At 37.4% G+C, this 20,688-nt stretch overlaps 7 protein-coding genes across 15 annotated transcripts; 2 read left to right on the forward strand and 5 right to left on the reverse strand.

Annotated features, from left to right (window-relative positions):
* Positions 1–225: 225 nt before the first annotated feature.
* Positions 226–2,218, reverse strand: LOC106352283 (UBX domain-containing protein 1). Of its 2 annotated transcripts, none has more exons than XM_013791942.3 (10): positions 2,090–2,218; positions 1,884–1,979; positions 1,728–1,804; positions 1,584–1,666; positions 1,449–1,509; positions 1,311–1,378; positions 1,137–1,218; positions 962–1,045; positions 803–877; positions 226–722 (listed from the first exon to the last, which is right to left on the reverse strand). In XM_013791942.3, the coding sequence occupies exons 1-10, from the start codon at positions 2,103–2,105 to the stop codon at positions 402–404; spliced, it is 963 nt and encodes a 320-aa protein (XP_013647396.2). In that variant the 5' UTR covers positions 2,106–2,218; the 3' UTR covers positions 226–401. The 2 variants fall into 2 exon arrangements, with proteins under 2 accessions (XP_013647396.2, XP_013647397.2); XM_013791943.3 differs by having other exon boundaries at positions 803–871; positions 2,090–2,164.
* A 181-nt stretch (positions 2,219–2,399) lies between these two features.
* LOC111207625 (putative small ubiquitin-related modifier 6) lies at positions 2,400–2,897 on the reverse strand. Its single transcript, XM_048764262.1, has 3 exons — positions 2,787–2,897; positions 2,557–2,715; positions 2,400–2,483 (listed from the first exon to the last, which is right to left on the reverse strand). Exons 1-3 carry the CDS (start codon positions 2,895–2,897, stop codon positions 2,400–2,402), a joined length of 354 nt encoding a protein of 117 aa, XP_048620219.1.
* Positions 2,898–7,015: 4,118 nt separating this feature from the next.
* LOC106349009 (protein XRI1) lies at positions 7,016–10,007 on the forward strand. Of its 2 annotated transcripts, none has more exons than XM_013788878.3 (10): positions 7,016–7,224; positions 7,330–7,381; positions 7,925–7,983; positions 8,056–8,169; positions 8,243–8,382; positions 8,808–8,871; positions 8,951–9,059; positions 9,150–9,187; positions 9,268–9,351; positions 9,463–10,007. In XM_013788878.3, exons 2-10 carry the CDS (start codon positions 7,362–7,364, stop codon positions 9,735–9,737), a joined length of 903 nt encoding a protein of 300 aa, XP_013644332.2. In that variant the 5' UTR covers positions 7,016–7,224; positions 7,330–7,361; the 3' UTR covers positions 9,738–10,007. The 2 variants fall into 2 exon arrangements, with proteins under 2 accessions (XP_013644332.2, XP_013644333.2); XM_013788879.3 differs by having other exon boundaries at positions 7,018–7,224; positions 9,466–10,007.
* A 659-nt stretch (positions 10,008–10,666) lies between these two features.
* Positions 10,667–16,670, forward strand: LOC106349013 (pentatricopeptide repeat-containing protein At5g48730, chloroplastic-like). 6 transcript variants are annotated; one of them, XR_007325941.1, is made up of 7 exons: positions 10,667–11,091; positions 11,176–11,582; positions 11,677–12,416; positions 12,582–12,761; positions 13,246–14,441; positions 14,546–15,123; positions 15,212–16,670. XR_007325941.1 is itself a non-coding variant. In XM_013788885.3 (4 exons), the coding sequence occupies exons 1-3, from the start codon at positions 10,696–10,698 to the stop codon at positions 12,389–12,391; spliced, it is 1,518 nt and encodes a 505-aa protein (XP_013644339.2). In that variant the 5' UTR covers positions 10,667–10,695; the 3' UTR covers positions 12,392–12,416; positions 12,582–13,033. The 6 variants fall into 6 exon arrangements, 2 of the variants coding, with proteins under 2 accessions (XP_013644339.2, XP_013644337.2); XR_007325942.1 differs by having other exon boundaries at positions 13,246–13,716; positions 13,806–14,441; positions 14,546–16,670; XR_007325940.1 differs by having other exon boundaries at positions 12,579–12,761; positions 14,546–16,670.
* LOC106349010 (probable LRR receptor-like serine/threonine-protein kinase At5g48740) lies at positions 12,391–16,526 on the reverse strand. 2 transcript variants are annotated; one of them, XM_013788880.3, is made up of 16 exons: positions 16,383–16,526; positions 15,768–16,305; positions 15,234–15,685; positions 15,047–15,164; positions 14,911–14,979; positions 14,776–14,844; positions 14,622–14,690; positions 14,478–14,549; positions 14,335–14,403; positions 14,024–14,253; positions 13,732–13,937; positions 13,490–13,616; positions 13,338–13,406; positions 13,067–13,256; positions 12,849–12,981; positions 12,391–12,777 (listed from the first exon to the last, which is right to left on the reverse strand). In XM_013788880.3, the coding sequence occupies exons 1-16, from the start codon at positions 16,480–16,482 to the stop codon at positions 12,556–12,558; spliced, it is 2,733 nt and encodes a 910-aa protein (XP_013644334.2). In that variant the 5' UTR covers positions 16,483–16,526; the 3' UTR covers positions 12,391–12,555. The 2 variants fall into 2 exon arrangements, with proteins under 2 accessions (XP_013644334.2, XP_048618165.1); XM_048762208.1 differs by having other exon boundaries at positions 13,732–13,943.
* Positions 16,671–17,258: 588 nt separating the features above from the next.
* On the reverse strand, positions 17,259–18,586 carry LOC106349016 (60S ribosomal protein L13a-4-like). Its single transcript, XM_013788888.3, has 4 exons — positions 18,241–18,586; positions 17,859–17,975; positions 17,681–17,768; positions 17,259–17,548 (listed from the first exon to the last, which is right to left on the reverse strand). Exons 1-4 carry the CDS (start codon positions 18,510–18,512, stop codon positions 17,405–17,407), a joined length of 621 nt encoding a protein of 206 aa, XP_013644342.1. The 5' UTR covers positions 18,513–18,586; the 3' UTR covers positions 17,259–17,404.
* An 81-nt stretch (positions 18,587–18,667) lies between these two features.
* LOC106349015 (protein LPA3) lies at positions 18,668–20,680 on the reverse strand. Its single transcript, XM_013788887.3, has 9 exons — positions 20,518–20,680; positions 20,169–20,324; positions 20,015–20,062; positions 19,905–19,944; positions 19,685–19,785; positions 19,413–19,605; positions 19,226–19,324; positions 19,009–19,126; positions 18,668–18,910 (listed from the first exon to the last, which is right to left on the reverse strand). Exons 1-9 carry the CDS (start codon positions 20,593–20,595, stop codon positions 18,790–18,792), a joined length of 954 nt encoding a protein of 317 aa, XP_013644341.2. The 5' UTR covers positions 20,596–20,680; the 3' UTR covers positions 18,668–18,789.
* Positions 20,681–20,688: the final 8 nt, after the last annotated feature.

Consider the following 20,688-nt stretch of genomic DNA (forward strand, 5'->3'; position numbering starts at 1 on the left):
ATAGATCACAAATTTTTTAATGTGGGACTTTTACTATTTTTAATAATTTATAGTCGTTTAAAAAAAATCAAAATATAACATACAAGAAAAAAATCAAATATATATTATTCATAATCATTAATTTTCATATATATATTAATTATATAGATAATTCTGTAGTAGCTTTTATTTAAGGAAAGAATTGAGAATATTATTTTGTATACTATTAATCAATTTGATAGTTAGTTTAATAAAAAATATAATATATATTTATATGAACAAACTTATCGTCTCCAAGATTAATACATAGGAGATGTGTTAATCAAACATTTTAGAGCGGGAAGAGATGGTGATAGTTCAGTTATTCTTCTGTTAACGGTACATAACAATTCAGGAAGACAAAGCTCATTGTTCACAAGTCTTCACTCTTCAGCTGCTTCCTTGGAGAGAAGACCGAAGAAAGGATTAGTAACCGCAGACTGCAACTGAAACGAGGCGTCTCGAAGCCGCGACATGTCTCCCTCGTCGTTCGCCAGAGACAGAAACTCTGATCCTCCCTCTCTCTTGAATCCACAAAGCTCCATGAACTCTAAACCCTCTTTGAACCTCCCAACTCTCTCCTGGAACAACCGGTTCGTGACACGGATCCTCCTGTATTTCTCTTCATCCGGAGTCTTCGCTGCGTTCCTCACAATCATCAGAAGCGTCTCAAACACCCTCCTCATCGTTCTTGGATCTTCTTCCTGTAACAACAAGACTCCACTTTCTCTATATGTATATTGTTTTCAAGTTTATCTTCTTAAAACTAAAACGTTATTCTTACTTTGTGGTTTCTTCTTAGTGATCTTAAGCATTCTCTCATCTCCTTTGATTTCGACGGCATTAACATCTTCTGTAGCTATTAGTGTTAGAGAAAAAATTATCACATTATTCATAGATTAAAGGTAACAACTAACAAACATTGGAGGACGAAACTGTGTACCTTGGTGTCAAGTGGAGCAACTAGAGTTGACGTAGAAGTAGATTCAGCTACTGTTGGCAAACCGAGCCTGCTCTTTCTCTCAGCCTTAACACACATTAAGTCCAACAAATGTCAACAGAGATCATCAGTTTTCAATGATAGAGTGTGACAAAAAAAAAAGATGAAAGATGATCACCTTGTCTGCATTTACTTTCATCATGACTTTCTCCCTTGCTTTTTTCTCCTCTTCTTTCTCAGCTTTCCTCAAAGCTATATTCCTGTTTTTACAGTAATTAAACACTGTTTCATTGAATTCGAAGGAAGATAATTTGAGAAACAAACACACACTCTCTCTCTGTGTCTCACATACCGTTTCCTTTCGTTTTCTTCAGCGATTCTCCTTGTCTCCATCATCTCTTTTCCAGCTCGTATCCTTTCCTGCAAGAAAGGTATTAACTATTAGTATTCTTCGTGTACACGCTATGTACCGCCACCAATTCCTTTGTACCTTTTCTCTTTCTCTTTCACGTTTAGTTTCTTCTTCTTCTCTTAGTTTACGAGCTCGTTCCCTGAGGAATACATAAACCAAGTCATGTTCCCATGTGGAGGATGAAGCTTAAGAAAATACGCATGTGTGACTAACTTTAGTTCATTTGCTCTAGCCTGAGCAGTTTCTGCTGTATCATCACCAGGACTTGGAGACTCAATCTCAATGTTAAACTCCACCTGCAAAACACCACCCCTCGATCAAAGATTCTATGGAAAAGCAATGAAGATGGAGACATACCACAGGCATTTTCTCAAACTGTGAATCGTTCTCATGGTCTACGATCCAGTTCACAGCTGCTTCTAGGCTAGAGTTGCCTGGAGATGAAGATAAGCAAAACATGGTTGATCCATGACATGAATCTGGGATAAGTTTTGAAGTGGTTTTATACAATACCAGAATGATGCAGAGCCCAAGCTGCTCTGGCCATTGAGAATCCCATATCTTCAAGCTCCTTAAGCAACCCACGGTTAACCTCAAGTACATCACTTTCTGCTCAACCAAAACACCTCAAGAATTACTTCTATTTATGCACATATGAAAAAAAAAATTATATATGATCTGGTTTGACATTGACACAGACAAGCACTAACAAATTTTACCTGTTTCTGCCGGCATATTCTTGGATCTCTGTATTTAGTATGAGAAGCCGATGCAAGAATAGTACAATGGTGTTTGATATAGGATGTTGCATTATTGATCATAACAATTAGATTCTTTAATTGTTTTCGGTATACAGAAAAACATCTTTCTTTTTTTACTTTCGTTTCCTCAAAGTTTCCAGCTTTTGATTCGATTCAAATCGTGTTACATAAGCAACCGAACTTATTCCTTTATTACATGCATAACTACAAGCTGTTTATTCATATTGAAATATATGTACTGATACATTCCCAACATAGACTCAACAACTCAAAATGTTATAGAAGATGGACCGTAACCGCCTCCCTCATGATGCAGCATTGCGTCGATTTTAGCTCCATCCTTGAGCTCCAGCTAACAGAAACAAGTGAAACAAAAATCATTTTTATGGACGACTTTATTCTATTAGAAAAATCTCTATACATACCTCATCAGGTGTATGAGACTCTCGAATCCTCGTGCCATCCTTCAATATGAAAACAAACGTGGTCCACTTCACTCCTCTCGTCTCACCGTACCGTTTCATAACTTTACGCATCTCGACGTTCCTTCTCATCCTAAAAACTCTAACTTCCTCCTCGTATATCTCCACAGATATAATTATATAGTCATGTTTAAAGAAGATGATGTAAAGATTCAGTTACCACCAACTCTTACCTGGCCTTTGAATCTCAGAGTAACATGAGTTGAGGCCGACTCAGATTTGACCTTTTTCTCTTCTTTCTTCACACTAGTACTTCCACTTTCCCTACCTTGCTTTGTCGACATTACTTTAATCGAATTGATCAGATCACTGAGCTCTCAAGTACTGTTTACAGAGATTGGATTTGATGTGTATTTATAAAGCAAACTACTAAATGAAGATGAAAATACGAAGACAGCTTTTAATTTAAGGGGGGAGGGCTCATCAGTCAAAGATTTTTTTTAATCGGGAATTGATGGTATTTTTTATGAATTTTATAACAAACACAAATATACTTGACCATTAACGAGTAATGCTCCAATGTGAGTCCATGCAACATCCCATTTTTCCTTTGTTTCAAAAATGTAATGTTTTAAAATTTTGATTACCACTGCATTATTTTTTGTAATTAACTATTTCCATAACTTTGTCAAAAAAAACTATTTCCCATAACTTTGACAAAAAAAAAAAATTTCCAATAACTTTGACCAAAAAACTATTTTCCATAACTTTGAGCAAAAAAATTATTTCTCATAATTTTTAACCAACAGAATTTCAATAAAATACAATTATGTTTTTTTTTTAAGTTTACAGTTTACTATTTTCAGTAAGCACAATTATGTTTTTTAAGTTTATAATTTACCACTAAATAATGCATTGAATAAAAAAAATTGAAACAATTTTTTTGGAACAATTTGTTTTCTTCTAAAATGAGGATTTTTGCAAAATGGAGGGGGAGTATACGTTGGCTCTAATACCCATTGCTAGGAACCCAAATCAACACCTTAAAAGCCATTGACTAACTATAACTTGCACGTCATGAACAATTAATCCTAATCTTGCAGGGTACAGTATCTCTAGTTGATGTCATTCTATGCGACTCTTTCAAGTACAAACCTAGTTCTACTTGTCTATGGGAAAATAATGCCATGTTTCAGCAATTCCTACAACTAATGCAATTGGGGAGATATATGTAGAAGACAATTCTCGTGTCTCTACCTTGAATTTTGATAACAAAGGCGAGTTGCTGGACTCTTCTTGGAAATTTAATCTCGTATGATAATTTGGAAAGCTGATCAGAGCAGATGGAGCGTCAAATCCTTGGTTAGCATCCGAAGAATATTCACCAATATGAAGGAACTCTTGTTGACCAATTTTCATAACATGGCAATGCATCTGAGATTAACTAAGAAGGTATAGGAAAGTAAACATGGAGAACGAAGAATAAGAGATTATCACCTTGTCAAATTCTAATGACATTGTGACAGATTTCAAACCGGATGGTAGTTCCAGCATCATCTCTATCACACTAAGTGATATTCTTTATGACATAAATTTCTGTCTTCTCTTTCTGGTTCACTAATACTTGAAAAGACCTGAAAGTGCATTAATTAAGTTCTTCCAACAAGTATCAACCTGAGACAGAGAGGACCATCAAACTCAGACCAAAGCTCAACCCCAACTGGTTTTGCTTTCATACTTGACAATGGGTCAAACCCTGAGTAAAAGATAGTTCCATCTCTTTGACCTGAAACTCCTGAACCTGTTCCAGAATTCAAGGTAAGAAAAACAAAAACAAAACATGCCCACTAAAAACAAGAAGCATGTTACTTCCACTGAGAAAATGAAACTTTCTCCCGACAGTCCTACTTTCCAACCTCAGTTAGATTAATAGTTTATAATGTTTTTTCTTACCAGCTGATAAATAGATTTGGGGAAGAGATGGTAATGGTGGCCGTAAGAGACTGACAGCAGAGGAGCTCGACTCTCGCAATGGAAGTGAGCTAACACTTTTCGATTTGGCAAAGGATTCAACAACAATTCTGTAACATCCGAGTTGTGATATATAGAAAGATTTAAGAATTGATTTGGCTACCTATGTCAATCAAGTTTACTTATCTTTTATGTCACACATCCGTTTAAAACTCCAGAGTTAATTTTGTTTCAGTTGGAGTAGTGGAAGGATAGGTGATCTATCGGGAAGTGATTCGTGATACCGTGCGAGTGAGACCAAAACACGGAAAAAGGTCACGTGGTGACTGCATGGTCAGTAAACATGACTTTCGGGGCTTGAAAAAATTAACACACCGCCTATCAGACGGGACGTGGCCTACGGGCCGAGAGAACGAGCATAAGTGGCCCATTAGCCGTGGGTGGTTGGAGCATTATAAATTCTTGATATAATGACTCTAGTACCGATCAGTTAGCTCCGACGGAGATTTGATCCCGTGAGGCCTAAAAGCTGCATGGGTATAGCCATATAAAAATCCGATGCTTTTATATTTCTAAATACTGGTTCTGTGACCGAACAAAGTTTATGTTTGGTTATTTTGTCGAACAACTTATGTGGGTCTGAAAAAACGAGAACTTTACTGTAGATCGTATGAGGTAAGTGTTCATTCTCGTGATCACCGGCCTCCAGCGATGCCGACGGCTAAAGACATCTCCAACCCTACTCTATTTTCTATTTCAAACATCATTTTGGAGTAAATATGCTCCAATTCCATTTTATTTTCAACTTCAAAAGAGTAATGGCTAGGGTTACTCCATGCATTTAACGGAGTAATCGTATCTATTACGAACTTTTTTTATTTATAGAATAAAGTTTTTGAACTTTTTTATTTAGTACTTAAATAATATTTAAAAATAATACAAAATAATTATAATATTTTATAAGAGATTATTTAATAATTTTAGCATAAACTAATAAATACCAAACTAAACATAAGAATATAAAATAAATATAATATAAAATAAGTGATTTAACATAAAATAATTGGGTTAATATAACATAAAATAAGTGATTTAATAATTATTTATGGAATTGTCATGATCGGTGAAATATTGTCCAAACGATGAAAATGTTCAATTTCTTGCTGAATTTAAAAAAATTGTGGATAAAAAAACTCGTTATTCATTCTGAGATGCATTAGTTGAACATTTGTGATAAAAATATATATTCTAATACTCATTATTGAACCAAAATATTTTATCTTATATATATTTTATGATTTATTGTACTTTTAATAAGAAATGTTATTTAAATAAATTATATTTTGTGGATGTTTTATGAACATAAAATATTTGGGTTAATTGGTAAGTTTTTGTAAGTAGAAGGTGTCACTAACAATTATTAATTAAATAAAGATATAATTTTTTAAAAATATTCATTTTTGGAGTAAAAAATGAAGTAATACATTAGAGTAAAACTCTATTTCATTTTGGTGTTGCATCATTTTAAAGTAAAAGATAGATTAATACATCGGAGATGCTCTAAAGAATTATATTATTTTCTTTATCGTTGTAGTACACCGAACATTATAAGTTTTAAATAGATTTTTTCCTCTTTTAAACATTATGATTTTCTACCATTTTTTGTTTATTTTATTTTATTTTCTGCTATAACGATGATTGTTATTTTTTTTAGTTTTAATGTTCTTTTTGTTAACATATTAATCAAATACACAAATGAATCAATTGAAAATTTTGACACTTTTCAAACACAAAATCCATTGAAACATGGAAAATTTTGAAATAAACTTAGTATGGCAATATAAATCTGAAGAGTATTAACTTTTGACAAAAGAAACTTTGAACTAAAAGTAAAATGTGACAGTACACAGTTGAGTGATGAGAAATGCCAATTTATACATCTACCACTTAAAATATACTAGATATATAATATAATATACAACATATTAGTATAAAAATAGTAAAATCAAATTATTTTATAATATAACTATATTAATTATTATAATTTATAATTAATAAATCTTATATAATTTATTATTATAATATTATAATTTTGGACGGTTTAAAAGATAATTGTAACCGTTTTAGAAGATTTAACGACTAAACAACAATTTACACAGTTTCACCATTGACTAATAACTTAAAAATCTAAATTTGTAATAAAAAAAATCTAAATATCTTCATTTTTTCTTCATTTCATGTATCAAAATTTTGGCAGTTTAATTAAAAGCTCCGGTTGAGATACAGAGTTAAAAAACCAATAAAGGAGTATTAAGAAGAGTGATAAAAAAATCTAAAAAGCGAATATTGAAATATCCAAAAGATAAAAGAAAGAGAAGGAAAGTGATTTATTGTCATAAATAAATGGCGAACAATTAAGGAGAAAATCACGAGAAAAGAGGATGGAAACTAGAGAGCGTGCTTCGCACTGGTCTTCTCTTTTCTCCTTTTTTTTTTTTTTTTTTTTTTTTTTTTTTTTTTGCTACACACACCCAAAGAAAAAAAACCATCATCTCTCCTCTCTCTCTCTCTCTCACTCCTCATATAAATATTGACCAGTGTCCTGGCTCTAGAGAGAGAGAGAGAAACTCGCCGCTTTTACTTTTTGTTGGTCTCTGAAGGTAGCAGTAAGCACTAAGCACATATCTCGAGCGCACAAAGGTCAGTCAAAACTGCTCTATTCAAGCTATATACGCTCTCCGTCTTTCCATTACCAGGCGCGTGCATGTTACAGTGTTGTTGATCTTTTACTCTTTCATTTTCCAGGCAACGGCTAGTTACTCGGTGTGGGAAGATCGATGGATTACGGAGAAGATCGGTAGATTCTCTTTACCTTTTCCTGCTTTATTCGTTTTTCCTGTGCTCTTGTGATTTGATTTGTGTTAGTGTGTGTTTGCTTTGCGATGATTGATTTGATTAGTCATTTAATTGATTAGTCATTTGTGTGATCTCGAGTGTGTGTTTTTACTGTAATCGCGTAGATTTGGTCGTGGTTTCTCGGTCAATGCTGGGTTTTCTGATTAATTGATTTGAGAATGAAATGTCGGATTAGCTGTAAATGTGATTTAAGATTCAGTTGGGTTTCTTAATGAAATGATTGATTAGTCATTTAATGTTTCATCAAATCCTCTTTTTTTACTCTTGTGATTGGTTTTTCAATCGTTAAACTGCACACAATGTGCTACTCTATTTGTATAGTTTGAGTTGTTTGGTTAGTACCCGTGGATTTGTTTGATCATTGGGAAAACTTACAGGATATGCTTAAGACTCTCCAGTCTTCACGAAGCTTCCAAGTTGAGTAGATGGTTAACGTGTTAGTGTACCATTGGTTTGATCATTGTGATTGTCTAATTTTTTGCAGTAGCGCCTCATGGAATTGGCAAGTTCAGATCTATGATCACCAGCCACAGTCTGATTTCTGTAAGTTATTACATTATTTAACTCTGACAATACTTTGTGACAAGCATGGCTAAATTTTTCACCAAACTCCAGCTGATATAACTATGACGGAAGTCACATTGAACCAAGAAGATCACTCATACATGTTTGACGATCACTCCACCCCTGTCAAGGCCTGTGGCGAGTTGGGTTATCATGTCACAACAGGTTTGTGCTTTTTGTTTCCATCTTATCATTTTGATTTCAGATGGTTTCTAATCTAATGAGTTGTGGGATTCAGATGAAACGACCAAGAAGCTGGAAGTGCAAAGTGAGACACGCTCTGCTGTTAAGAGGCGTCGGATGTTACTATTCGATGATCAGCCTATGGAAACGTCCCTTTTCAGCAGTGAGAGCTTCTCTTCAATCTTAAAATCAGGCGTGAGTACACACAACCATTATCTCGTCGTTAGCTAATACACTCAGACGCATCACCATAATATTCTTGATTACTAAACCCTGTGGGCATTTATTAGGATGCAGACCTCTATGGTACTGTTTGCTAGCATCAGTTATTAATATTTATTCTGGCTGATCACCAATATCAGAGATCAGTTAGAAACTATAGATCACTGAGCCAATCTTAATATGTTATTGCTGTAACATTTGCAAAGAATGAATCCGTTTTGTTTTGTGGACGTCTAACAAATTCAAGCTTCGTGGTATCTGACAGCCTAATTTAATTGTTAGGTACCTACCATGGCAAGTTCTGTTATCTAAGCAACGTCTGATAGCTTAGGAGGTTGCATTAGATTCTAAATACTATCTTTGATGCTCTTATTGATGCATCTTCTTTGAATGTTCAGGCGAGAGAGGAAACATTTGATGAGCTTTTGCCTGAAGGATCTCAACTTATAGAAGGGTTTTCAGGTTGAGCTCTCGTAAATTATAACAGCTCAGTCTGGCCAATGCGTTTTCCATTAAAACAAAACATTGTCTCCTTTTCCAGCGGACGCTTCTGCCTCAAGCTTGGACCTGGAGGGCCTTGATCTGTATGCTGAAGAGTGGTACGCTGATTGCTTAAATGATGCTGAGACTCCAATCCTACCTGATGACTTGTATGTTTCGATTATTCATTTTTTGCTTATTTTTCGGTTTAATATCTTATTTGCTTGATTAACTGATTACTATTTGTTGTTTTCTTTCAGAAGCTTTGGTTCTCCTGATGTCCAAGTAGATATTTCAGGTGAGATTTCTTTGTATTGACTTTTCTTTTGGTTTCTCTAGTTGTGGCTTTTCTTGATACAATCCCTGTGTACGGTGCAGAGTATCTAAGCGAGCCACCAGAACCAGAAGCTAGGGAAGTTAGACGACCTATGACTCGATCTTCTCCAAATGTTATCTTTAAAGGTAAAACAAACTATTGAGTCACAAATGGATTCTCATAGTCCACATACTGATGTTCGCTACAAAATGAGAAACCAAAGACATCATTATAATGTTTAAGTGGTGGGGAAATAGCAGGTAGGAAATCATTTGCAAGGCCGGTTCCAAGGCTACCATCATCGATCATCTATCCATTTGCATTCATCAAACCATGTGGGGTTCACGGCGACATGACTCTCAAGGACATCAACCAGAAAATCAGAACACCAGCAGCGAAACCAAAGGAAGACAAACTAGAGCCACCAGTGATCCAAACTTCAGCGTTCTCTGGGAAACCCGTTGTTGGGAAGACTAAGATCCGCACAGAAGGAGGAAAAGGAAGCATCACGATTATGAGGACAAGAGGCTAAGCTATAAGTTAAGTAGAAAGTATTTAAGGTTTTTCATTCGCTGCTGAAACTCTATAAACCTTTTTGCCTTATTCTCAGAGACCTTAAATCTTTTATTTACCGAATATAGTTCCAGTGAAGGGGCTTTAGGTAAGTACAGCGGCTATACTCTTGTCATGAATCATGTTCTTGTTTCGTTTTGGTAAGCCAATGTGGAAGGATGTTTTTTGTTTGTATAAAGTTCTTAATGTAGCTGAAAACTGAAATGCCAAAACTCTTGAGTTTATGTCTCTCAAGTATCTAAGTGGATAGCTATAATAAATCTTGTGTCCTTTAAACTTTGTGCGATAAATCATAAAACGATACATTTTATTGGTTTTGGAGCTTTCGGATTGAATTCTTCTTAATCCTAAGTTTAGGAGTAACGAAACCAAGTCCTTACTAAGCTCTGCATTTACCTAACAACGAACCTAAGTTTTATGCGCCTATAACATAATTAGATTTTACTAATAATTTTCTTTTTGTATTGTTATCTGAAATTTAACACATGTATATACTATTACATTATTATTTTTAGTTAGAAAAAGGAAACTCGTAGTAGTAAACGATCCACTTTGGTCATTTATTCTCTGTCATGTGAGACCCCCTTTTGACACAAGTCACGTGAAAACATATCGATGTTCTGAAATCAATCAAACCATCAATAAATATCCACACGTCGTATCTTTTTCAAATACGAATTGGTTTGATATCATGTCGATCTCATGGAACAGAGGTTGTCTATGATCCATTTTCATTGGAACACTTCTATAGTTCTATGATCCTTTCATTTGAGTGTAATTGAGATTTGAAAATCCTCCAAGCCTGTAGGCCCGTTTGGTTATTTGGGCCTGGCCCGATAACATTCTGAAAAGCTATCCATTTTCCTTTTTTTTTTTTAAATTTGTCTGATCCTTGAAAATTCTGGTGATTAGTCCAAATGGTTTCGCTCTCCACCTCCACGAGCCACGCTCAGCCACTTCCGTCGGCGTACAACCGCCGTCCGGCGGAGAGGAAAGTTACAGTGCGATGCGTATCCTTTTCCCCGCGCGAGCCTAAACATACGAGTAACGACTCCTCCCTGGCGGTTAGAGACACGAGGCCGAGAAAATGGGTGAAGAGCACGGAGGAGAGATACTCGAAGGAGATTCAAGATGAAATGAACTCCAAAATCGCGTCTAGGAAAGCGATATCGATAATACTCCGAAGAGAAGCTACAAAGGCGATAATCGAGAAGAAGAAAGGACCAACCAACTCGAAGAAGCTTCTCCCAAGGACGGTGCTCGAGGCTCTCCACGAGCGAATCACAGCTCTCCGATGGGAATCTGCTCTTCAGGTTTGTAAACTTCGTCTGCTCTCTCGACTTATACTTTGTTAATTTTTTTTTTTTTTTAATTTTTGGGATTTGATTCTGTGTAAGGTGTTTGAGCTACTTCGAGAACAGCTATGGTACAAACCTAACGTCGGCATCTACGTCAAGCTCATCGTCATGCTTGGCAAATGCAAGCAGCCTGAAAAGGCTCATCGGCTCTTTCAAGAAATGATCGGTGAAGGCTGTGTGGTGAATCATGAAGTGTATACTGCGCTTCTATCTGCTTATAGCAGGAGTGGACGATTTGACGATGCGTTTACTCTTCTGGAACTTATGAAAAGCAGTCATAACTGTCATCCCGATGTGCATACTTACTCCATCCTCATCAAGTCGTTTCTTCAGGTTTTTGCGTTTGATGAGGTTCAGGCTCTGCTCGCTGACATGAGAAGACTGGGTATTAGGCCTAATACAATCACGTATAATACCCTCATCGATGCGTATGGGAAAGCAAAAATGTACTTTAGCACCCTTTACTGTCCTTGTTGAGTTATTATGGTTTAGTTCAAAGCATGTATAAGCTGAGATAGTTTTTTTTTTTTTTTTTGGAAGGTTTGTGGAGATGGAATCAACACTTATCCAAATGCTTGGAGAGGATGACTGCAAGCCTGATTCTTGGACCATGAACTCAACACTTAGAGCCTTTGGTGGGAACGGGCAGATAGAAATGATGGAGAATTGTTACGACAAGTTTCAGAGCTCTGGGATCGAACCCAACATCAGAACGTTCAATATCCTCCTTGATTCGTATGGGAAAACAGGAAACTACAAGAAGATGAGCGCCGTGATGGAGTTCATGCAGAAGTACCACTACTCATGGACCATAGTCACATACAATGTGGTCATTGACGCGTTCGGGAGGGCAGGAGACTTGAAACAAATGGAATATTTGTTTAGGCTGATGCAGTCGGAGAGGATAAAACCAAGCTGTGTTACGCTGTGTTCTCTTGTTCGTGCGTATGGAAGAGCTGGTAAAGCGGATAAAATTGGAGGAGTCTTGCGTTTCATTGAGAACTCAGACGTAAGGTTGGACCTTGTGTTCTTTAACTGTCTGGTAGATGCCTACGGGAGGATGGAGAAGTTTGCAGAGATGAAAGGTGTTCTCGAATTAATGGAGAAGAAGGGAGTTAAACCTGATAAGATTACATACAGGACAATGGTTAAGGCTTACAGAATCAGTGGCATGACTAGCCATGTAAAGGAACTTGATGGTGTGGTCGAGTCCGTTGGTGAAGCCCAAGTTGTGTTGAAAAAGCCGGACTTTTAGCCGAGGAATAGAGCTTAATTTTCTGGTATATTTATATATCTACTAGCCAAGGAATGTAGTTAGTATTACATTTCATTTCGCTTACAAAACTTTGTAACACAAAAACAGAAAGCAAAAAAAAAGTGATACAAGTATAGTTCTTTACTCTTGTTTGTGATATATGTTTATATGTCTGTATGTCCTGAAGCAGCTAGATATGAGAGTTGAAGGCTGTACGCTTCTTTCAGCTGAGTCAAAACCTCTGCAATAGATGGTCTGCTTGATGCATCTCTCCCCACACATCTTATAGCAACAGAAGCAGCTTTTTTCATGCTCTCTGGATCAAATGTTCCCTTCAAGACATCATCCACAATCTCAAATGCTCCTGCTTGTAAGTTTGGCCTAGCCTGCATATAAGTAGCACTATATTTTATGACTCTGGGAGATAATGAAAGAAAGACAATCATGTTATTCTTACCCATAGTACTAAGTTAAAAGAATCTGGTGATCCTGAGTGACTTAAGGGTTCTCTTCCACAGATGAGCTCCAACAGAACCACACCAAAGCTATAGACATCACTTTTCTCTGTCAGCTGCAGGGTAGAGTAATATCTGGAATGAAAAGTATGATTAATGATTAGTTAATGAAAATGTTTATCCGTCACGAATGCTGAGAGATGGTTACAGTAGATTTTACTCAGGGTCAAGGTAGCCTGCAGTGCCTTTAACAACAGTAGTAATATGAGAAGCATCTGCTTTTGTAAACTGTTTTGATAGGCCGAAGTCAGAAACTTTTGCGTTCATATCCTTGTCCAGAAGTATGTTACTGCACTTTACATCCCGATGTATAATCCTTGGCTCACTTCCATTGTGCAGGTAGTCCAGCCCTTTCATGAACAAGACTAAACGTTACTATCTGCCAGAACCAAATGTGTTTTTAGTACCAATGACAGATGTTGAAGATGTACCTTTTGCAGCATCAACTGCAACCTTTAGTCTTGAAACCCAGTTCAATGAAAGTCTTTTACGACTTGGACCTGCAGAAGCAATTAGCTTTGAGAGGAAGATGTCTTTGAAAAAGGATGATGAGCATTAGCTAGATACTTGGGGAGTTGTATACCGTAAAGGTGATCAGCTAATGATCCACCAGGCAGATACTCATAAACTAGTATTTGCCGTTTTGGTTCGTAGCAGAAGCCCTCGAAGGAAACTAGATTTTGGTGGCGTATCTGTGACAAAAGATGCACCTACAAGTAGACAGTATAAAGGGAGACATTAGACCGCAGCACTCGGATCACTAAAGATGAATGCGTTCTTGGCCGTGGGTTCGAATGCATGATAGGAAAGGTTTGAGCGCTTAACCTCGTTGATGAAAGAATCAGCTCCAAGTTGAGTTTTATCAAACCGCACTTTGACCGCAACTTGTTTTCCATCAGGTAGTTTCCCATGGTATACAGATCCAAAACTTCCACGGCCAATCACTTCCTTGAAGTTCCTTGTAGCTGTCTTGATCTCTTTATGAGAAAAGATTCTTGAAGTGTTCCAGTTCTGCATCTTCAGTTGTTCTCCTGTTCCTGATTTTTGATAACTATTAAGAATCATAAAGCCACAAACTATGTGGAGCAAAAAAAGAAAGCATTTGTTCCCCCCATACTGGTTATATCTCTCTCTTTGTTTCTCTGTCTCCTCGTGAAGATCGACATGAAAACAAAGATGAGGAGAGTGGCAAACAAGGCGCCACCAGAAACTCCTAGCAAGATCGCTATACGGTTTTGCTTCTTGTGTTTCTTATTGGTAGGGATAGTGACTTGTGGTATGTCGATTGTTGAAGACACATTGTTGCACGATGACGAAGTGAACGAAAGGCATGGGTTCCCCGTTGTCCTGCATAGAAAGCATATCAGTAACGCTAGAACACAACACTAGAGTACTGTAGCAAATGGCGGTGAGACAGAAACAATATACCTTACTTCCAGACCCGTTCTGTTAAGTGACTGTGGCAAGGGGCCTACTAAGTTATTGTTTTCCAGATTCCTGAGCAGAAGTCATATAAAGATCCTTCTTTGTATGAGGTAAAAGCTACTTCTTTGGTCTAAATGTTTACTTACAGGAGACGAAGTTTCTTCAGCTTTCCGAAAGTTTCAGGAACTGATCCTTGTAAGCTGTTGTTTTGCAGGTCCCTGCAAGGAATAGAGACTGGCTTTAGAATTACAGAAAACAATTCCAGAAAATCTCAGTATAAGATAACTTACAGAACTTCAAGGTTAATCAGATTTTCCAGCTCGGATCCGAAAGATTTTATCTTATTGAAGCTCAAGTTCCTGGATATATACCATCAGAAGCTTTTTTAATACTACAAGAAACCTAAAACATATAATTCTTCAATGTTATATGGATGAGTATTACAGCTGCTGGAGATGCTGAAGGCTTCCTACATTCTGTATCGCTCCAGTAAGTGATGTATTATGCAAATCCCTGGAGGAGAACACTCAGTGATAACACACATGCATACATGAGACGCTAGAAATGCTGAAAACTTACAGTGTCTTGAGGTCAAGCAAGTCTCCAAAAGTTGGACTAATGGATCTCAGGTTGATTTGTGAAAGAAACCTGGACAACAGCAAGAAGAAAAATCTGAGCTGAGGTCCAGAAATGTCAAAAGCAAGGATTGTCTTACAATGATGTAACACGGCTTCCTTCACACTCAATGTGGTTCCAAGGAAGAGGAGTGCATGGGTCGTCTTGCCATCCAAGGTCTTGCCCGGTAAATTGTTCTATGACTTTAAGCGCCGAAACTGCAAAAGATAACTTAGAAGGTGAATTTTTTGGCTGCTCTATCTAGGTAGCAATCAAACAGAGGATACCTGTGGTAGAAGAAGCTTCTGGAGGGATTTGGAGGATTTGAAACACCTCAAGAGCGTTCACCTGAGGATTAAACTTGAATTTTTCGAAGGTGATGTTTAACTCACTGATTCTCTTTTGCGTAAAGTACAAAGCACTGGCTTCTGAGCTGGTCACGGTATACTCAGACTGTTTGACTTCGTTATTGATCGTCACACTAAAAGAAGGAGAGAGTGAGAGTATCCCAGCGAAGTAGAGGATAATGTAGTAGCCCCCTAGTGTATCTAGAGAAAGTGTATACGAAAGTATCTCTTTGCGAGCAAGAATCCGTGCAGTCTGTAGAACGGTATCTGGCGGAGTCTCAGTGATGTTGAAGGAAGACAATCTTGCGAGTCTATTGAAGTTCCAAGAGGTGTGGAAAGGTGCAAAACTTTGGTCTGGATCCCATATTCGATCAAACGGATCTGAAGGGTACCTGCCATTCAATATAATTCACCTAGTGAGTTCAACACCCACAAGAAAGATCATATTTAAAGAGCCTGAGAGAGAACTCATACCTGATAGTCCCATTTGTGTAGCCGCTATTGATCCGGTAACTTCTCCTGAGGATAGCATTTGGCGAATCCTCTAAGCTGTTTCTGTAAGCACCTAAAGGAAGTGGCCGTACTTCTAGAGAGGAGATAACCGGAATGCCTCTTCCTTTAACCGCAAGCAAGCAAAGCGAAAGAGAATCCTTGTTGACCGGCCAAACCAACTCTTCAATCCAAGGATCTTTGGTTCTGAGATCAACAGTACTAGTGACACTCCTCCCCAAAGAGACACGAAATGCTGGAGGCTGATTCTGGCTATCATAGTTTCTATAAACGAATGTGGCTCGAATCAGAACCGAGGACAGGTCCTTCCTCACAGGTAGCTTATAACACTGGCGACTTTGAGAGTCTGGGAAGAATCTGATGGGAACAGTAGAAGTTGAAGTTCCCTCGATGTAAGTAACGGCAGTAGTGTTACCTGTTTCGATATAATCGTTGTCTGAGACCCAGGAGATGTTATAAGCAGCGGTGTAACTTGAGCCGCCACAAGACAAACTCAAGAAACCTGTTCCATTACAAAGATTGAATAAAACAGTTGAAGGTAAAAGAACAAAAGTAATGGTACAAGAATCTTCTCCATACCATTTGGATTGGAGAAACCAAACACCCAGAAGCCACTGAGCAAAACCAAATCGATCCAGAAGATCATCTTCAAATTTTCTGAGTGAAATCTGGTGAACATATATTAAAATTGTTCTATTGTGTTATTAGGATTATCCTAAGAACTCATTCTTTATATATATATCAATGGATTTGTATGTGTGAAGGTGTTATCAATGATGATGAATCGTAGGTACTTTACTCAGTGGTCATAATGCACTCACTAGCAGTATGTATCAGCTAATAATCTAAATTAACAATTTAAGTACAGTGAGTGTTTATTTAACCATTCTTACATGTTACATAAAATAGAAATGTCTACGAGTAGAAATTCAAAAGAGAAAAAAAAAAAACAAAATTTGGTTGCTCAGTTCTTAAGAATGATTATGAGACTGATGCTTGAGAGAGAATCTTAAAAAAGCAATGATATTACGTTTTGCTTGGCTTCAACACTAATCCTCACATTGCATTCTCCTCTAAGCTTTCTTTTAAAGGGAAAAAACTTTTTCGACAAATTATTCCCATAGTAACGTCTCCCTAGTTTTGAATTTTACTTTTAATCAATGTCTGAGAAACATAAAATGCTTTATCTCTAATCGATTTTTATCGGGCTTTATTGACTATGCAAATAATGGTAGTGTGAACAATCTTCGATGACCTTTCCGGGTTGCTAGTTAGCTACACTTTACAAAGTACACAGAAGTATCTGCAAAGCCTTAAACCTTAGAGGCATCCCTGAGCGCCAGTAACAATTCTTAATAATTTTCCTTTTAAAGTTGGAAAAATATTTATTTTTTTGTAACTAATATCATTTTATATTGTTGGTTAATTTGCTTCAGTAACGTGATCATGCCAAAGTAGAAGGGTAAATAAATTCTGAATGAAGTTAAAAAGAGAGTACAAAGACATAGGACAAAATCCGATGCAACAACTAAGTGAAAGTGAAAAAAAAAGTATTATAAGACGGCTCAAAAACATGCAAAGACAAACTACTACTGATCATCTCAGTACTTGACTGGTGCAAGAATTTCGAGCTGTGCTCCGAGCTTCTCTTCAGCGACCTTCTCAGCCTTGGCTCTAAGTTTGTTAAGCTGCTTCTTACGCTCGTAAACAACTTGAGATCTCTCCTTCCTCTTCGCCTCCAGCTCCTGTTCATTCGGACATTAGTATTACATCAGTCATCAGACGCCATTAACAATTCACAAACCTCAATATAAAACAAACGGGGTGCAAAGCATGTAAGGGCAAAAGGGAGGTTGGAGAAAGAAGGAAATGGATACCTTGATGGTGTCGTAGTGGTTCCACCCGACTTCAGAGGAGAGACGGCCCAACAGACAGTACTTGTGACCAGCTTGAAGCCTCAAGACCCTGAAGTAGAAAAAAGAATGATTATTACACAAAAGTAGAAAAGTTTGCGAAACTATAAAAAAGGAAGAAAAGAGTGTAAAAGGGACAAACTTGAGAGCATCGGGGATAACCATCCTCTTGACCTTGTCGTATGGTGGAGGCACACCTTCAAACACCTTCATGCGTGCAAGTGCAGCTGCTCCACGCTTCGTTTTGTGTGGAATCATACTGCAAAATCAAACACACATTAACCAAAACTTCAATATTACTCTTACAACCACACAATCATCTGTATGCCATTAAAGTAAACCATACATAACTTGACACGTCAGCATTAAAAAACACAAACTAAACGCACAGTCACAGAGATCTAAATCAGAACACGAGCAATAAAACACAAAATGCAATAGCTACCGTGTTACGCAAGCAAGCTAAAAACTGGAACTTTAAGAAGGTTAAACGATATAAAGGAGAGATCTTTCGATCTACTAACCCGCGAACAGTACGCCAGAAGATCTTGGAAGGAGCACGGAAGTGAATGGGTCCATGAGAAGGCTTCGTGTTCATACGTTTGCGAAGGAACCTCATGTACTTCATTTTCTGGCGGACGAGTCCACCGGAGAGGCAAATCTCCTCGCATCTAACGATGACGACCTTCTGCCCATTGAGCAGCTCCTTGGCCACGATCGACGCCAAGCGCCCCAGCATGTGGTGGCGCGCATCGACGACAACGCGCTTCGAGCATATACCTGATCCCGACACCATTTTCGCTTCACCTTCTGTCTGTGTGTGTGTTAGCGGCTGAAGAGACACGCTCACGAAATTATATTCGAGTATTCTAGGGTTTAAGGGGTACTTTCGTCTATTTAATACGAATTATGATAATGGGCCGAGTAATTCATGTACTAAGGCCCATTGGAAATCCGAAGTTAAATACTCACATTATACAATTATGGATGACAAATAACCCATATAGAACTTTAATATACACTACTATACAGTATGTGAATACATGAAGAAGTTTTAAGTACAAGAATGCAACTCAAGCAGAGGCAAGAATGTTTAGGGCAACTTCCTTGAGAGAAGGCATGGATTCTTGCAGGTGAACACAGACGCACTTGTTTCTTGTTCTTCTCAGGACTTGCCATGGACCTGGGTAGCATCTACATAGATTCACAACACAACAAGTGATTCAGCTAAAGATCAAGAAACAAGATGATATCAATTTGTCTTTCTTTCTTTTATTTTAGCAGCAGTAAACCTGAAAAGGACACCTCCTTTCTGTCCTTTGAAGTTGTGGATGTAGTAAACTGTCTCCATCTTGGGAAGAAGTGTCTCGGTCAGTGCACCCAGTTTTGGGTAAAAGAACTTTGGATAGTCTTTTTTGCTTACCGTTAAAGGAAACAAGAGTCTCTCTCTCTCTAAAAGAGTCTATAGTTTAGTTTCATTTAATGAATGAGAAGAATGAAAAAGGATACAGCCTGAACGTATGCGGTCAAGTTCTCCATTGAAGATGATTAGTTTTCGGTCAGTGTTCACAACAGCTTCCTTGTACAGCTCTTCCACTACAAGCATCTCTTTTTGGCAACAGAGGAACACACCCCAAATGAATGATCTAGATGCTTATGTTGTTAACAAGATGATGAATGTTTGGGTGTATTATACCGTTGACATTAAAATAAGGGTATGCAACAAGGAACAGTTCGTCTTCAGGCTTCACTCGATCCGACATCTTTACTCTTTCAAAGAAACCAAAGTCCTCAAAAAGAGAAGGTTTTGTCAGATAGTCCAGCTTAAAGTAAGTTCCTTCAAAGACATTTTTTTTAGCAAATTTGACTTCGTTTGCCTCCGGGAAGAACTGAAATCATCATGTTAAGCAGAACTTTTATAGATGTTAAATCTTGTTAATATTTGGATATTGATAAAAGAGTGCATACAATTCTTGTGGTTCGAGCCTTTTCAGGAGATATAAGGCGGTCACAAAACTGGTGTATCATATTCATACTTTCTGTCATTTCTGTCGCTCCTTCACCATCACCTATTACAACACAAGTAACAACGGAAGAGAACTAAACAATATCATCTAACAAGAAGGAGAGAAAGGCCTTGACATGACAGAATAAAAAAACTGCATAGAAGATGAAAGTAGTTAGTTACCTGGCACAGATGCAAGACCAGACGTTGGGAACTCAATTTCCTGTAAAAAAAAAAAAAAGGGTTCCCTTGGATCACACTAATAATAAACGAGATCCATTTGCAAAACTCACCATCAACTGTTTCTCGTCCTTCAAAGCCAATTCAACTGCTTGTTTGGCCTGTATTTTTTTCATGCAACATTTCCACTAATGCTTTAGCTTTACATAACTCAATATTGGTAGTAGCTAATTTGGTGTTAAGAAGAAGAGCAAATAGAAAGCTGACTTGGTTAATGAGCTCGAAGTAATCACGAGGAAAAGGTACATTCTCCACAGATGTGTTAGACCCTCCAGAGACAGAACAAACTCTGTACTTGAGATTCCTATTCGTCTTGGTAGCATCATAGTTCTTCCAATATATACCACTACCACCCAAAACAGTCTACAATACAAGATTGAAAAACATTCATTCTGATGCGTGTGTGACTTGGTCTTTCTTTCAGTGTACAACGGATACGGGAAATAATTAAAAGTAGAGTCTGTTCATTGGTTTATTCACTAATCAATGGAAGAGAAAACATAAAAGGCATTCCGAGAGATGATAAATGAGGAGGCAACAACATATCTGTTATTACCTTAGAGTTGGATACGAGAGTTCCGGCAAGAGAAGCCGGAGAGACGGTGGATGCGATGGAGAAGGAGGAGGGTGACATATGAACCACAGAAAATGAAACTGTATCTTTTTAATATTTGTGGAGGGAAACTGAGATAAATATTAATAAAACTTTATTATTCAATGTCATAAA

The sequence above is a fragment of the Brassica napus genome, chromosome C7 (genome assembly GCF_020379485.1).
Source record: "Brassica napus cultivar Da-Ae chromosome C7, Da-Ae, whole genome shotgun sequence".
NCBI classification, from domain to species: domain Eukaryota; kingdom Viridiplantae; phylum Streptophyta; class Magnoliopsida; order Brassicales; family Brassicaceae; genus Brassica; species Brassica napus.